We start from the raw sequence: 16,048 nt of genomic DNA, 5'->3' as shown, positions 1-16,048 counted from the left end.
AAAAATGTGTAATTCTATAATTTCTAAGACGGAGATGGAAAATTTAATACGTTTTGTTTATTTTCATAAGAAAGATAATTTATGTAAGTCCTATCCCAATCCTATATAGACAAAGCTGTTGCTATTTTTATCTATTTCAACTTCATGTTTTATTTAAATCAAAAATCTAATTTAGATTAAATATGTTCTGAATATTGTATTTTTCCCTTGAACCAGAATCATGAAATATATTTCATGATTTAAATGGCAATTTTGTTAAATTAGATTTTCTCTAAGAACAAGGTAATAGACCTAAAAATAAAAGTCTATAACAAAGAACAGCAAGGTGGAAGTAAGGTGGATTAAGAATTAGAACTTATCTAAAACGAATTCTCTATTTCCTGGAAGGAATAAATCTTGGTAAAACTGGGAAAGGTTTGGTTTAATAAATCTAAATTAGACATTGTCTAATCTATCCCTGAGCAGGGACAGGGTTCCCTTGCGTTCTTCCATACAGGTCCTCCATACCATTCTTTAGATATGCTCACATTGGAGACATTAGCTGATATATGGGACTTTAGCTGCTCATGTAGTGGACTTCAGCTGCTTACATCGAGAACTTCAGCTGTTCATAAAGAGCAGCGTTTCAGTGGCTCACATAGAATAACTCTGAACTGCTTTCATAGGATGCATAACTTTTTACAGCTTTTATAGAGGTCACAACATATAGCTGCTCTCCTAGGGTTCGTAACTTTTAACTGCTCTTATAGAGATCATAACTTTTAACTGGTTTCAAAGAGTTTATAACTTTTAATTCCTCTTGGAAGGTGAAGGACTTCAAGTTTTGAACTATCTTCTCTGCTTTCACTGAGTTAATTCAGAAAATCTGGTATCGTCTGAAATAATAAATATGATTAGTAAAATACACCGTAAATTAAGTTAATAACAAGTGCCTTCTTTTTAGCTAATTCGTAGTTCAACTCCTTAATCCATATAGTTAATCTATATAGTTAATTCATATAGTTAATCTATAAAGTTAACCCATAGAGTTAATCTATAAAGTTAACCCATAGTCTACTATCGACTCAAACCAGAGTTCTCGCTTGACTAATCCGTAGTTTCAGCTTAGTTAAACCCTATGTACAGATTACAGTTTCGGTTTAATCTTAGTGAGTAAATGAGAGGTTAAACTTTATCAATATTTTTTGAATAAATTCATTGATCGTACAATATGAGGATCAATTCTTTAGCTCATTGACTAATATGGTTTCAATATTGAAACGTGTATTTTTAGTTTTCACTGCACACTCAATGGGTCTATTCCCTTTTAGTTTCAAATATAAACTAACTCCCCCCTTGGCTACATGGACAGCCCCCCCCCCAGGTTGGATGGTCACTGAGCAGATTACAGATTAGAGACGGGTCACACAGACGTAAATCATTATGAGATAGTTTTTCAGATACTCGGGTCTTCAAATATCAGATCTAATCCCTCCCTAAACCCTCCCTAATCCCTCCATAAAACCTTCTTAATCCTTCATTTATAATATTTACGTAATAAATCCAGGATATTCCCTGTTGTACTAAGCTCGCTACTAAGGGATTTATATATGTAAATATAACTAAATGATAATAAAAAAACACACACAAAATTTAAGTTGAACGTTAAAAAGGACATTCTTTAACTTCCCTTTTTTATCCCTTCAACCTCACGGATTAGACTCAAATATCACAGCAAATACTTTAAATAATAAAAACAATTAGACTCAAGGGTAAATTTCTTTCTAAAGATTTGCGAACTGTGACTTTAAAATACAATATTTGGCAGAAAGTTGTAGAATAATATTAGGAAATTAATAAACGTTTCCTAATTATATATCTCCATGAATTTAAAATACAATATTTGGCAGAAAGTTGTAGAATAATATTAGGAAATTAATAAACGTTTCCTAATCATATATCTCCATATTTCAAGAACTCACAGGACCAATATTGCCAAAAACATTCATCCAGAGCGAAGCAATAGATATTTTACAGGCCTCATTAAAATCAAAATGATTAAAACCGATCTTATCTGTTTTCCTTATGATTCTGACGCAGGAATTGATCTGCGTTTTAAACTAAAATTACAGACAAACGGTTCAATATTTTAAATAACATATTATTATCTTTACGTAACTTCAAAATTCAACAATAAAAACCGATAAAATCGCAAAAAAACTTAAAAGTCGGGAACAAGGGGCGCGAAACTAGAGTCAGCAGCTTGTACAAAAGATTAAAGAATGTTTACAGGAAACAGTTAAAAGGAAAAGAATAAATGAAAAAAGATTTCGATTATTTAGAAGCAAAGATAATTAGAAAATGTACTTTTTATTATCTCATACTCATGAGACCAAAGAGACGATAACTTTTGAACGATTGGAAAAGCTAATCCATGGATTTTGATGAATTATTTATCCCCATGCAGTGATGCAAAATAAACTGTTGTTAAAAACTTTTTAACTCTTCTCTTATTGCTCAGCAAACATAGATCCTACAAATGAGAGATTCAGAGACCAAGCAAATTAAAACTTTTATAAACTTTTTTATAATTCAAAAGTTTTCAGGCCAAATATCCTTTTCAGGTCAAATATCCAGTTCAGGCTAAAACGTTTAGTTCTATCTAAACAAAAATGCTCAGGCTCAGTATTGAATAGAGATTTATTCAAATAATACTGTTCGTTAGTGGCTCTTACAAAAGCATCCTTGCGTAACAATAAGCTATAAATATGAAAACTGCTGCAATGCTTTACATCCTGTATGCTTTACATTTTATAAATAAAAAAATAAGTAAAATAAATGGATAAGAATATTAGCGAATAATTTCAAGTGACCCTTCATGCAATACATTAGGGCAATGCTATATTTTTAATTAGCGTGAAAAGTTTTAAAACTATTTAATTTAAGCACATTGAAGTAGACAGAAGGAGACGGTTATATAAATTGAGCCTTTGTCACAAACTCTGATTTTCTAATCATTTATCTTTGCGGCAACCCTATTTCGTAGACCTTGAATAGTTTGAACTTTGAATTCTGTGAGATCGGGTCTTGGACATTGGGTTTCAATGATAAAAAGATTAAATCAGAGTTTGTGTCAAAGACATTTCTTGTAAACATCTTTATGACCTCGTAGCTCCCCCAGTTTTAATTTTACGGATTTTATCCCGTCAAATATTATAAATTCAAATATTATAAATTCAAAAAATTATTATGATTGAAAATATACAAGATTTCAATACTATGTGCATAAAGGAATTGAGTCTTTGGAACAAAATCAAATATTTAATCCCCAATATCTTTAGAACCCGCGATGGTGTAAACCTTTGATATTTCAAACTCAGATTATTTGATTTAACAGAATTTATAGTTTGAAATATCTAAGGTCTACAACATTTGGTTCCAAAGATATAGTGATTATAAAATCAGAGTTTGTGGCAAAAACTCAATTCCTTTATTTTAGTTTGGGGTGAAAATCCTTTTAATTCTCCCCCCCCCCCCCCCTCCTCCCCCTCTTCTAAAGAAGTAATTGCATGATACTTGTAATCTTGTCTCGGTGGATGCGGAGAACTGATTGCAAAAAGTCCTAGATTGTAAATAATTAAATAGAAATTGGCATTTACACCATCCTACGCAGAGGGTTCTGTGTCTAGGATTTATAGCGCTGAAACAATCCAAGATTTCTGAATATTTCTAAATACAAGATTAAAAAAACATTTAGAATGAAAAGGTCAATTTTTTAAAATTTGCTTCCAAATCTTCTCTTAAAATCTAATTATGTAGTTTACTTGTCGCGGTCTGTCCGTTTACTTGTCTGTCAGTCCGTTTTTGCATCCAAAAATAGTCCAAACAACTGAACCATCAATCGGCCCAAACAAATTTTGGGCCTTCACATAAACCCCTGAAAACGGACGTTAAAAAATTAAAAGATTGCCTTAAAATTTTAAAAATTTGGAATGGAATTGAGTTTTTGCCACAAACTTAAATTTTCTTATCCCTATATCTTTGCAAGCTGATTATGAAAATCTTTAATATTTCAACCTTAGATTATTTGATCTATAACAGTTCAAAGTTTGAAATATCTAAGTTCTACGTTATTGGGTTGAAACGAAAAGGGTATGGATTAGAAAATCAGAGTTTATGGCAAAGACTCAATTCCTTTCCAAATTTTTAAAATCTACAAAAAATCGATAGACCAACAACTAAAACATAAAATCGGAGATTAGTTAAATATACAGTGTGAGAAAAAACAGGGAACATAAAAAAATCCGCGAAACCTGTTTTTGTCCAAAACATCGATAATCCCCGTTTTTTAACTCACCCTGTATATATTTTAACATTGTAATAATGTAAAAATACTGTTGAATGTTCTTTGATGTTAATTCGGATCAAACATAATTATAAAAACCACAATTTGTTAATAATCTTACAATGTTATTTTGTAGTTTTGACAATGCAGAAATTTTCAAAGTGAATGCTTGTATTGACGTTTAATGAAAGCACAATGACTGTTTTTTCATTTTATATTTCCTTGTTCAATAAACATTTTCATTTTGCATAAATGTATTTTAAAACCCTAAAATTAGAAAGAAATGCAAGCTAATAATAACATTATATATATATAAAGTAGTAATCAATCTGTTTCATTGTTTTTTGTAAGTTCTAACTCTTTGTCCGATTCGACTCAAATTTTGATTGAGAAACTCGGTAGAACCACGGGAATGTTCTTAGCTTTGTTTTAAAAAGTTTAGCGCGTAGGCAAAGCTGGGTTCACAATAAAATAAAATAAAATATATTACATTTGAAGAATTGGATATGATTTGTACCAAATACAACATAATTTTAACATGTATTTTAACAATTCAGTGCTTAGGATCCGGATCCGCAAAAATATGCGGATCCACGGATCCGGATGGATCCAAGGAGTAAAATATCAACCAAAAACAGCAAAAAAAACTTTTTTGTTCTTAAAACCCAAATCTGAGCTTTTGAAAAAAAGAGAGATTATAAAAATTTCCTCATTTCTGAATGGTTCATCAAGTTTTAGGTTAAAAATAAGCTAACAAAAAGTAAAACAAAAAATTTGAACATATTTTTTGTTAAAAAAATTCAGTAAATCTTAAAGAAATGACCTGGATCCAGATCCATTTTTTTCCAGTGCGGATCCAGGATCCGGATCCGGATCCGCATCAAAAATAAATGGATCCTAAGCACTGCACTGTGTACAACGTAAAAACATAAAATAGAATTTAACATATTATCATTTTTATATTCAAATATTCCCCCCAAAACCTGTTTGTAATCAGCACAACCTGAGAAAATAAGAAACATTTTGTACGGCAATAAAATATGTTTATATCTATGCATCCCGGGTTTACAGCATGTTATACTCTCATGTTTTTTGTATATTCGTCTGTGCAACATTGGGCAGAGTTCTGTCCTAGCGGACAGTTAAATTTCTCCCGCCTTAAAAGATTTCTTTTATGAAAGATATGGTTTATTACGTTTTTTGTCTCAACTCTTAAATATGAATTCCTCCCTCCCCCCTACAGAGATATCCAAACAGCTTAGAAAAATAAAAAGTAGCACTAGACATAAAGTTTAAGAACTAAAATAAAGCAATTCTTTTTAACTTTAATGTTTAAGGAGTCATTCTCAACAATTTTTGAGTGAGAGCTTAAAACCTTTGGGGCACTGTGCCCCCCCCCCCCATCCTTTTGTTATTACGAATTTGTCAACGAAAAATAATGTTTGCGTTCGACAATTTATTTGCCGAGCGCTGCGGCCGCTAGTCTACGACGAGGACCATGCAGGCTATATTAGGCTTAGAGGCCCATCGCTGCGGCTACAAGGATAAATAAAAAAAAAAACTTTCCGGAATAATAAAATTTTGGTAAAAAAAAAACAAAGATTTTGTGAGAGAAAAAAATAAGTTTAGGAAATGTGTTAAGAAGCTACAAAAAAAACCTCAAATTGAATCGCGACAAACATTTTTCTACCTGGCCCTATTCGAATCTTTACCCCCAGTAAATTATCACTGTCTCACACAAATATCCGCTTTGATTCTTGCGTCCTACCACTGATCTGTGACGTCAAGTAGGACGGAGACACATATAGTTTCAATGTACGGCGTTTCTAGAAGAAAAAATATCAGGAAATATGTTCATACACTCTTCAAGCAGGTTTAAACCAATTAGCTAAGTGTAACACAATACAATGTGCTTTGATCTTTTCATATCTAATTAAAGTAATGTTATATACGAGAAGGAAAGATAATGAAAAGTAAAAATATATTTCAAACTCGACTTTAAACTCGGCTCCCCACCCCCTTAACCAACCAATAGAACCTCCCCCCCCGTCCCTGCCCAATAATACCTGAGTTATTAACATGTTGGATAAATTCAGATGAATTGATCTAGGCTGGGTTGGGTTGGGGTAATTTAGCAAGTTGCAACTTTCTCTGATATTTTGCAGGGATAGGATGCATAAGATTAAAATCTAACTCTCATACATAGTCCAACCCTAGTACAGGGTGTCCTGATATACTCCAACCCTAGTACAGGGTGTCCTGATATACTCCAACCCTAGTACAGGGTGTCCTGATATACTCCAACCCTAGTACAGGGTGTCCTGATATACTTCAACCCCAGTACAGGGTGTCCTGATATACTCCAACCCTAGTACAGGGTGTCCTGATATACTTCAACCCCAGTACAGGGTGTCCTGATATACTCCAACCCTAGTACAGGGTGTCCTGATATACTTCAACCCCAGTACAGGGTGTCCTGATATACTTCAACCCTAGTACAGGGTGTCCTAATATACTCCAACCCTAGTACAGGGTGTCCTGCTATACTCCAACTCTAGTACAGGGTGTCTTGATATACTCCAACCCAAGAGAAATTATTGTAATCTATTAAAGCCAGTATTTGTTGTAACCAGAATTTTTATAAAAAAAAATATTTTTTTTTTTTTTTTACAAAAACCGTAAATATGTGGGTTCTTTATTGGAAATTACCGTTTTATACCACAATTACCGCTTTATACCACAATTACCGTTTTATACTACATTTACCGCTTTATACTTGTTAAAAATATTAAATCAAATATTAAAGAACTTTGAAACTTTTCCCCCAATCTTCCACATACGACAGGTCATGACGTCATATAGGATTAAATTAGAGAGGCTAGGTGGGGATAAGATGAAGATTTGAGACAAGCTTAAAAATATTTTTCATTTGTACCATTATAGAGAATTATTCTTTCTAAAAATAAAATAAAATTTTCACAAAACGAACATTTTAGAGGTTTTGAAATACGATTCTCAGATAATGCGATAAAAAAATATCCTAGTATAACGTAAATACGGATAGCGCTATGCTTCAGGAACTGTAAACGTAATTTCAAGTGACCCCTCCGTGCAAAGATGACAATGTCCGATTCACAACGGTAAATATTCACTTTTTGTTTATTTTAACAGGTCTGATAAAGGTTTAGGTACCGTTGTTAATCGGATATTGTCATCTTGTCATGAAGGTTGACTTGAAACTACTCTAACAATCCCTTAAACTCGATATCCATAACCTACAATGTAAATTTTTATATTAAAGAATAAACTGGAAATCAAAATTGTCTAAGCGATGAAGCCATATATTTAACATTCAAAAGTTTCGCAGCCAAAGAGAATAGCTAAAAATTGCAATTTAAATGTTCTTAAACCCTTTAGGAGGAAGAAGATACCAAATTATTGAATTTGAAGAAGCCATGTTTTCTGAATATATTTATTCCCTTTAATTGAATAGACCGGTACGTGACTAGATTCTAAGGATGCACTTGTGCTGGTTAGCTTGGATTGGATTGAGTTAGTTTAGTTTGGTTTGGGTTGTCAGTTCACATTTATTCTATTGCATTATTTCCAACTTGAGATACAAATTCTAAACGAAGATCAATGAAAGGAGTCATGGATACAAGGATACGAGGATACACAGGTGCATGGATACAAGGATACTAGGGTACAATGATACAAGGATACAAGGATACAAGGATACAAGAATACAAGGATACGAGGATACACAGGTGCATGGATACAAGGATACACGAATACAAGTATACTAGGAGACAAGGAACCAAGAATGCAAGGATTCTAGGATACAAGGGTACAAGAATACAAGGATACAATGATACAAGGATACAAGGATACAAGGATACAAGGATACAAGGATACAAGGATACAAGGATACAAGGTTACAAGAATACAAGGATACAAGAATACAAGGATACTAGGATACAAGGGTACAAGGATACAAGTATAGAAGGATACAAGAATACAAGGATACTAGGATACAAGGGTACAAGAATACAAGGATACTAGGATACAAGGATACATTGCTCGGAATACCTTTTAGATTTTGACTTTAATTGAATTCTAGGATAGGTGACAGAGACCTGGGGAGAGGGGGTGCTGGACTACGCTTTCGATGCATACTGCAGTGATCTGTAGTACTCTGGCCGAAGAGATAGTAGGTTTTAGTGGAGAGAAGGGGAGATGATGTAAGGGCATGGTAAGGGTCATCCCAGTAGTTTAGAAAGATAGTTGATATTTTCATTTGTCCAGGTCTCATCTCAGTTTATAGTTTATAAACTACCATACTTTATAGCCCGGAGATACTAGTTTACTTTATATCCAGAGTTTTAAGCAACCTTGCACAAGTAAATTTATGCTAACTTTAATATAAGGATACAGGGATATAAGGATACAGGATACAAGGATACAAGGATACAAGGATACAAGGATACAAGGATACAAGGAATACAATGACACAAGGATACAAGAATACAAGGATACAAGTATACAAAGATACAAGGATAAAGGAATACAAGGATACAAGGATACAAGGATACAAGGATACATGTATACAAGTACACAAGGATTCAAGGATACAAGAATACAGGAATACAAGGATACAAGGATACAAGGATACAGGAATACACGGATACAAGGCTAAAATGATACAAGGATACAAGCATACAAGGATATATTTTAAGCAGAGTAGTAATATCAATCAAATAATTAGAAATAAAATATTCAAAGCAAAAATTTTCCAGTCATTCCAATAATTTTTATTTTGAGTTTGTCAAATATATAATGTAGAAATATTAATATGGTTTTTATATCTTGAATTTAAGACTACAGCCCCCCCCCCCTTGTGCTGTTCCTTTTACTAGTGGGGTTATTTAAATCGGAAAATTCGTTTCTATCAACCGTAGTTACAGAAACTTTCAATAATCTTTTAATAAGTTAACCTCTTAACTTAGAACAAGGATATTCATTCAGAAATGCATTTCTTTATAAGAAATATTAACGTTTTTTAAAATTTTGTTTGTTTGTTATTGTAGCATTTGTAGATTTGTTCTAAAATGCCAACATTTTGTCTAAACCGATCTCTCTCACCCTTTCGTAAATATAATCCTAAATTATAACTTGATATAGCCTGCTTAATTAACATCGATGCAGATACTCCTTAAATAGTAAACTGAACGTGATGACATTAAACAATTTGCTTTACCACGGCAGTTATATTTTTTTCTTCTTCAAATGTAATCCATATTCATAACTTAACCGACTTTTATTTGATTTGAAAATCTTTTAAAAATGTATGAAATGTATGTTTTTAAATACAGCAGCTGGCCCCAACATTTAGTATTCCTCTTATTTCCCGCCCTTACATGCCCAACCTCCCCCCCCCCTCTTAACTAAAATAAACAAAGTATATAAAATAAATATTTAGGAATTAAACAGAAAAGGAGGAGAAATAAATAATATTTACCATGGTTTTAGAGAGCTTGAGACTGAACACTTTTATTTGAACTAGGCTCAGGATCATTTTAAAAACACTCAATCCTGGGATAAGAATAAGAACTAGTTTCTAACTCTTTATAATCACTGTTCAGACTAAATTCACCAGTTTATATCTTTTATAGTTTATATAAAAATATACTACTAACGGTTGGGACCAAATCTAACTCCAACTGTCACTGAACAAGGTTTGAATTCAGGAGTTCTCCACCTGCAGATACATACAGGACTCAGGGTGTACACTGAGTATTCAAATGCAACCTTACTCTGCAATCTTCCAATCATAAAACTGAGCTCCAGGGGTTTTCATCTTACTAAACTCTCTCCCTGGTCAAGAATGCTGGGTCCTGTGCCGGAAGCTGAGAAAAAAACTCTGAACTGGTCGAGTAGTATGGGTGCAGGGACCTGGAGCACAGAGTTCCTCTCCGCACGTCCTTACACTGTGAGAGCCGGGCCCGGGTTGGGGGGAGGAAACCCCCATATAATAACAGCTGTTTCAGCTGCTTAAACCCTCATCTCAGATCACAGCTGTTTCAACCGACACTGAGCCTTACCACTTCTAGGGTTTATAATAAGGAAAACAAAGTGTCTGGCCTTAGAAAGTTTAATTGAAATACTAATTAATATTATTATTTGTCTGAATATTGTATTCAACTTGTTCTTTCATGTTTGTTATTGCATTGCCCGTGAAGGGGGGGGGGGGGCTTATAAGATATAGAATATTACCCTGCTCTCTGGAGAAGAAACAGTATTCTTTCATTTCAAGAAATTTAATTTTTAATGGGATTTTCCTTTTAGCGAAGGTTGCATACCCAGACTACTAGGATACTGTTAGAGTAGGATATACTCAGGGTAGGAGTAGAGTAGGATATACTCAGGGTAGGAGTAGAGTAGAATATACTAAGGGTAGGAGTAGAGTAGGATATACTCAGGGTAGGAGTAAAGTATGATATACTCAGGGTAGGAGTATAGAGTAGGATATCCTCAGGGTAGGAGTAGAGTAGGATATACACAGGGTAGGAGTATAGGGTAGGATACTCAGGGTAGGAGTATAGTAGGGTACTCAGGGTAGGAGTAGAGTAGGATATACTCAGGGTAGGAGTAGAGTAGTATACTCAGAGTAGGAGTAGAGTAGGATACTCAGGATAGGAGTATAGTAGGATACTCAGGGTAGGAGTATAGTAGGATATACTCAGGGTAGGAGTATAGTAGGATACTCAGGGTAGGAGTATAGGGTAGTATACTCAGGGTAGGAGTAGAGTAGGATACTCAGGGTAGGAGTAGAGTAGGATACTCAGGGTAGGAGTAGAGAAGGACTAGGATACCAAGGGTAGGAGTAAAGTTGTGTTACTTTAGTTGAAGATATTGTTTTTGTTTCTCTGACTGTTTCCCCGTGTTGTTAGAATTGTCTAAAACTAAGATGTTTATTTCCAATGAAAAGAATTCTACTTTTCATTTCTAAATTAAATCTAGAGAAAAAGCAGTGCGAGGGAAGATTAATTATAGCTTGCAATAGAACACTATATGTGTGGAAACCAACTGGAAGTTTAAAGAAAGCTTGGAATGAAATAACGCGGCATTTATTTTAAACTAATAATATTTCTTTACTAAAACAATAAACTGTGAGGGGAACCAAATTTATGAAAAGCAAGAAGTAGTTGAATTGGGTAGACGAAATTAGTTTTACTACAAATTCTTGTTTTTTAATCCCTATATCTTTGCAAAACCAAAAGAACTGAGTTTGTGCCAAAACTCAGTTTTTTTTTTTTTACTTTTTTGGTCCGGACTCTGTAGTTTTGAAGAGCAGAGTTACTGAGAATTATGGTTTCCTTTATTTAAGTCTAACGGAAAAAAATATGAAAATATTTATCTTAAAGATAAAAAGAAGGAACGCACAGGATTTGCTATTTCGTATTCGTCTAGCAATTACAATGTTTATTGGGACACCTTGTATTCTTTGAAATAAAATAATTTGAAATAACTTCTCTAAAATAACTGGCTCTTTTGAAATAAATCCTTTGGGATAAATCCTTTGGGATAAATCCTTTGGGATAAATCCTTTGGGATAAATCCTTTGGGATAAATCCTTTGGGATAAATCTTTTGGGATAAATCCTTTGGGATAAATCTTTTGGGATAAATCCTTTGGGATAAATCTTTTGGGATAAATCCTTTGGAATGAACCAATTGGAATATGTATGGGAAATCAGAAATATTTATTTTGAGGGCAAATTTTTTTTATTTCAGAGCATTTTCAAAGTATATAAAGGGGCTTTTTCTAAGGGTTATTTTTTTGTTGGGCAGAAAACTTTTTAGTTTTGGAGTAATTACTGTTAATGTTGGGTGTATCTATAAACATTTGGGGATAGAAATGAATCAAATTTATGTGCAAATTATCAATATAATATATATTTATTTATATAATATAAATTCTTTAAAAGGGGGAAAATTTAAGTCTTATGGGGCAATTTGAATAAGAATGTGTGATGTATAATTTAAAAAATCCAATTTTGGAGCATTTTTTTAGAAAAAGGGGAAAATTAAAAAGAATCTGATTCTGAGCTTATATTGAAAAATGCTATAATGGAATTTGAGTTTGCTTTAAGAGTTGGGGGAATAAATGAGTGAAGGTAAAAATAAATTACTGTGGTGGCCTCAGACAATTAGTTACATTTCTAACTATACGGACCCCTGTAACAAAATTTCTTGCCCCCCCTCATAAAGGGGGGGCCTGGCCCCCCTGCCCCCCCCCTAGTTGCGCGCCTGGACTCCCAATAACCATAAGAGACACTATAATAATTGTCCCTTAACTCCCATGTTTATTGGGATACCCTGTATGTAGAAATATGTTTAGTGTAATATATAATAATATCGCCGCAATATGTTTCATATATTTATTGAAGACAAATATCCTCAATAAGGTGCTGGAATAATACTTTATTGTAAAATTGAATTATGCATTTTTTGTACTTTAACAATGGATTATTCAAAAATAATTTACAATAACAATAGAAACGGTAATAATGTGTAATTCATTACTTAAAAACAGTTACATAAAAAAATAAAGAAAATATTCATATGTATTGATTAAACATTACAAACATTTTGTTAAAATTACTTTGAATAATTCTGTTCACAAATTTGTCCAAAATAATGAAACTATTTTTATTCATGTTAAAGTCTGCATTGCAGATTTTCACAAGCAATTTATTTGCAGTAAAGTTTCAGGGCAATTGAGTGAGCCAGGCTTGGAATTGATATTCAAAGATTTAAAAACCAGAATTTCAATTTAGATATTTTCAACATATCATATTTTCTTGTATTCACAACAAATACAAATACAAAATACAAAAAGCAGCGCATTTTTCATCAAAGATATAAATTGAATTTATATGAATATATTTTCTCAACAAAACTATTTTCAAAATGAGTGAATAGAATAAAAAATGCTGGCAACTTTTAACTGGTGGATATCGGTATTCATTTCTTGAAATCCTCTTTTACTTAATCTTTAGATTAAATAATGCTAGTTCTCCACTTGTTTTTAGTCTCCAGAGCTGAAAACTTTAGAATGGTGGATATCGGGATTAATGCTTAATCCACTCTTTTTCTTAATCTTGAGATTAAATATGGCTTGTTCTCCTCTCATTTTTAATCTTTAGATTAATTATCCGATCAGGATTAAGGATAACCCATTCTAAAGTTTTCAGCTCTGATTAATTAAACGATCGGGTTTAAGGATATCTCATTTTAAACTTCCCAGTGTCCGAATTTCATGAATTTAAGCCGCGTCTCAAATCCCCCCAAAACCGGTTTCAATTGAGAGCCGGCTTAAATCTTGAAAAATTGAATACAATTTTAAGTGAAAACAACCATATTTAAGCCGCGGCTTTAATTTGAGCCGTGGCTCAAATTCTTCAAATTCGGCCTCTGAGCTGAAAACTTTAGCATGGAGGATATCGAGATCAATGCTTGATCCTCTCTTTTTGATAATCTCAAGTCTAATTTAGTCTTTAGATTAATTTTAGAGATTATAGATGCGCGTTTTTAACTTTTAAAAAACCGGTTTTTAAAATTCTCGCATTTGTGGTGTCATATCAATTGGAATAATGATCAATTGAACGAACTTAAATTTTGGATTAATGTTTATTAAGACTAACGTTTAAAAGGACTATAGTCCTTTAATGTGATAAAATATGCTTTTTAATAAGTACAAATTTCATGATTAAATTTATATTTTTTAAAAGCTATAAAAGTCGGCTTGTGAACAGCTTACTAGTTCGTTCAATCGGATAGAGGATATTCAAATTAAGCGATCAGGATTAAGGGTATCCAATTTCAAAGTTTTCAGCTCAGAAAAAATTCGGGTCGGATAATGCGCTATAATGTGACGGTAAAAATTTTTTTGGGTCTTAAGCTAAAATGTCCTTATGAAATATCTTGATGTTAAAATATGGAATTTTCGCGAACATTGAACAATTCTCGGGAATATTACATTAAAGGACTATAAGATTTTGATGATGATATGCAAAACTTTAATTGGCATTTCATGATTCTGTTAATTGTATACTCCGAGCCATTAATCCGGTATTTACAATCTTAAAAACAAGGAATTTAAAACTCAATCACAGGTGTAATCCGTAGGCTGAATTCAAAGAATTTGAGCCACGGTTCAAATATGGTTAGTTCCACTTAAAATTGTATTCAATGTTTCAAGATTATTAAGCCGGCGCTCAATTGAAACCGGTTTTTGGTGGATTTGAGACTCGGCTCAAATTCATGAAATTCGGACTCTTGTTTAAGTAGAAGTACACATTTCAGTTGACTGTTTAGTACTAATTTCCGGCTTAATATCTAATTGGTTGATAAGATAGATAGATGTCACCGCCGCATCCGTTGCAACTTTGGTTCTGAAGCGTCGTCAAGCACGTGACTGAACCCTGATTGGAGCAGACGCTACCGGAAACTTGAAACAACTTAAATATAAGACATGAGTGTCCAAAAGTCCAAAAAGTCTGAAAAGTCCAAAAAGTATGAGTAAGTGGCGAAAGTGATGTCTTCAAATGCTCTTGAGGTTTTAGAAAACTGGATCCAGACTTGGTAAGAATAGGATTTTAGAAGTTTAAATATTTTTGATATTTTGATATTTACGTAAGATTTTCGCTTCAACGATTTGTTGGGATTGAGGTTTTGTGTGTAAACTTTAAATTTAGGTTTATAAATCTTTATAAGTCTTTAGTACAACTTACAATAAATCAAAGTTACTTTCTTCTTAAAAACTAAAGCTGAAAAAGTTATAAAATGTACATGTCTATGGCTACAAAAAAGTATGAGTGAGTTAGTGTGCCAAATGCCATACTGATTTTGCGATATTTCAAGGTCGTCCCAGTCTTGAAAATTTATGAAACTTTTAATAGCAGTCTGGATCTATATGACGTATACCTATGATACTACATAGTACATGCTTATATAAATGAAAATTAGTATTATGCATGCAAGAGAATTTATAATTATTTTCTTTTTGTTCCTTAGTTCAATCTACATAGTTGATTTAGATTACAACTCTATTCTAATGCAAATTTACAATTTAAATAACAATTTCTAATTTATAAAGGATCGGTACAATTTCTAGTTTAGTAAAGGATCTGTACAGTACCTAGTTTAGTAAAGGATCTGTACTGTACCTAGTTTAGTAAAGGATCTGTACAATTTCTAGTTTAGTAAAGGATCTGTACAATTTCTAGTTCAGTAAAGGACTGTACAATTTCTAGTTTTGTAAAGGATCTGTACAATTTCTAGTTTAGTAAAGGATCTGTACAATTTCTAGTTTAGTAAAGGATCTGTACAATTTCTAGTTTTGTAAAGGATCTGTACAATTTCTAGTTTAGTAAAGGATCTGTACAATTTCTAGCTTAGTAAAAGATCTTTACAATTTCTAGTTTAGTAAAGGATCTGTACAATTTCTAGTTTAGTAAAGGATCGGTACAATTTCTAGTTTAGTAAAGGATCTGTACAGTTTCTAGTTTAGTAAAGGATCTGTACAATTTCTAGTTTAGTAAAGGATCTGTACAATTTCTAGTTTAGTAAAGGACTGTACAATTTCTAGTTTAGTAAAGGATCTGTACAATTTCTAGTTTAGTAAAGGATCTGTACAATTTCTAGTTTTGTAAAGGATCTG

General features: G+C 32.8%; 1 protein-coding gene across 2 annotated transcripts in view; it reads right to left on the bottom strand.

The window, feature by feature from the left end:
- The window catches only part of LOC111710890 (uncharacterized), a 29,166-nt gene extending 18,849 nt beyond the window's left edge, over window positions 1-10,317 (bottom strand). For both annotated transcript variants that reach the window (XM_023485076.1, XM_023485077.1), the window contains exons 1-2: window positions 9,843-10,317; window positions 458-875 (exon numbers count right to left, since the gene is read on the bottom strand). In XM_023485076.1, the coding sequence (XP_023340844.1) occupies window positions 458-505 (48 nt within the window). In that variant the 5' untranslated portion in view covers window positions 506-875; window positions 9,843-10,317. The remainder of the gene's footprint in view (window positions 1-457; window positions 876-9,842) is intronic.
- Window positions 10,318-16,048: the final 5,731 nt, after the last annotated feature.

The sequence above is a fragment of the Eurytemora carolleeae genome, unplaced genomic scaffold (assembly GCF_000591075.1).
Source record: "Eurytemora carolleeae unplaced genomic scaffold, Eaff_2.0 scaffold1105, whole genome shotgun sequence".
NCBI classification, from domain to species: Eukaryota; Metazoa; Arthropoda; class Copepoda; order Calanoida; family Temoridae; genus Eurytemora; species Eurytemora carolleeae.
This window is presented reverse-complemented; position numbering and strand designations above follow the sequence as displayed.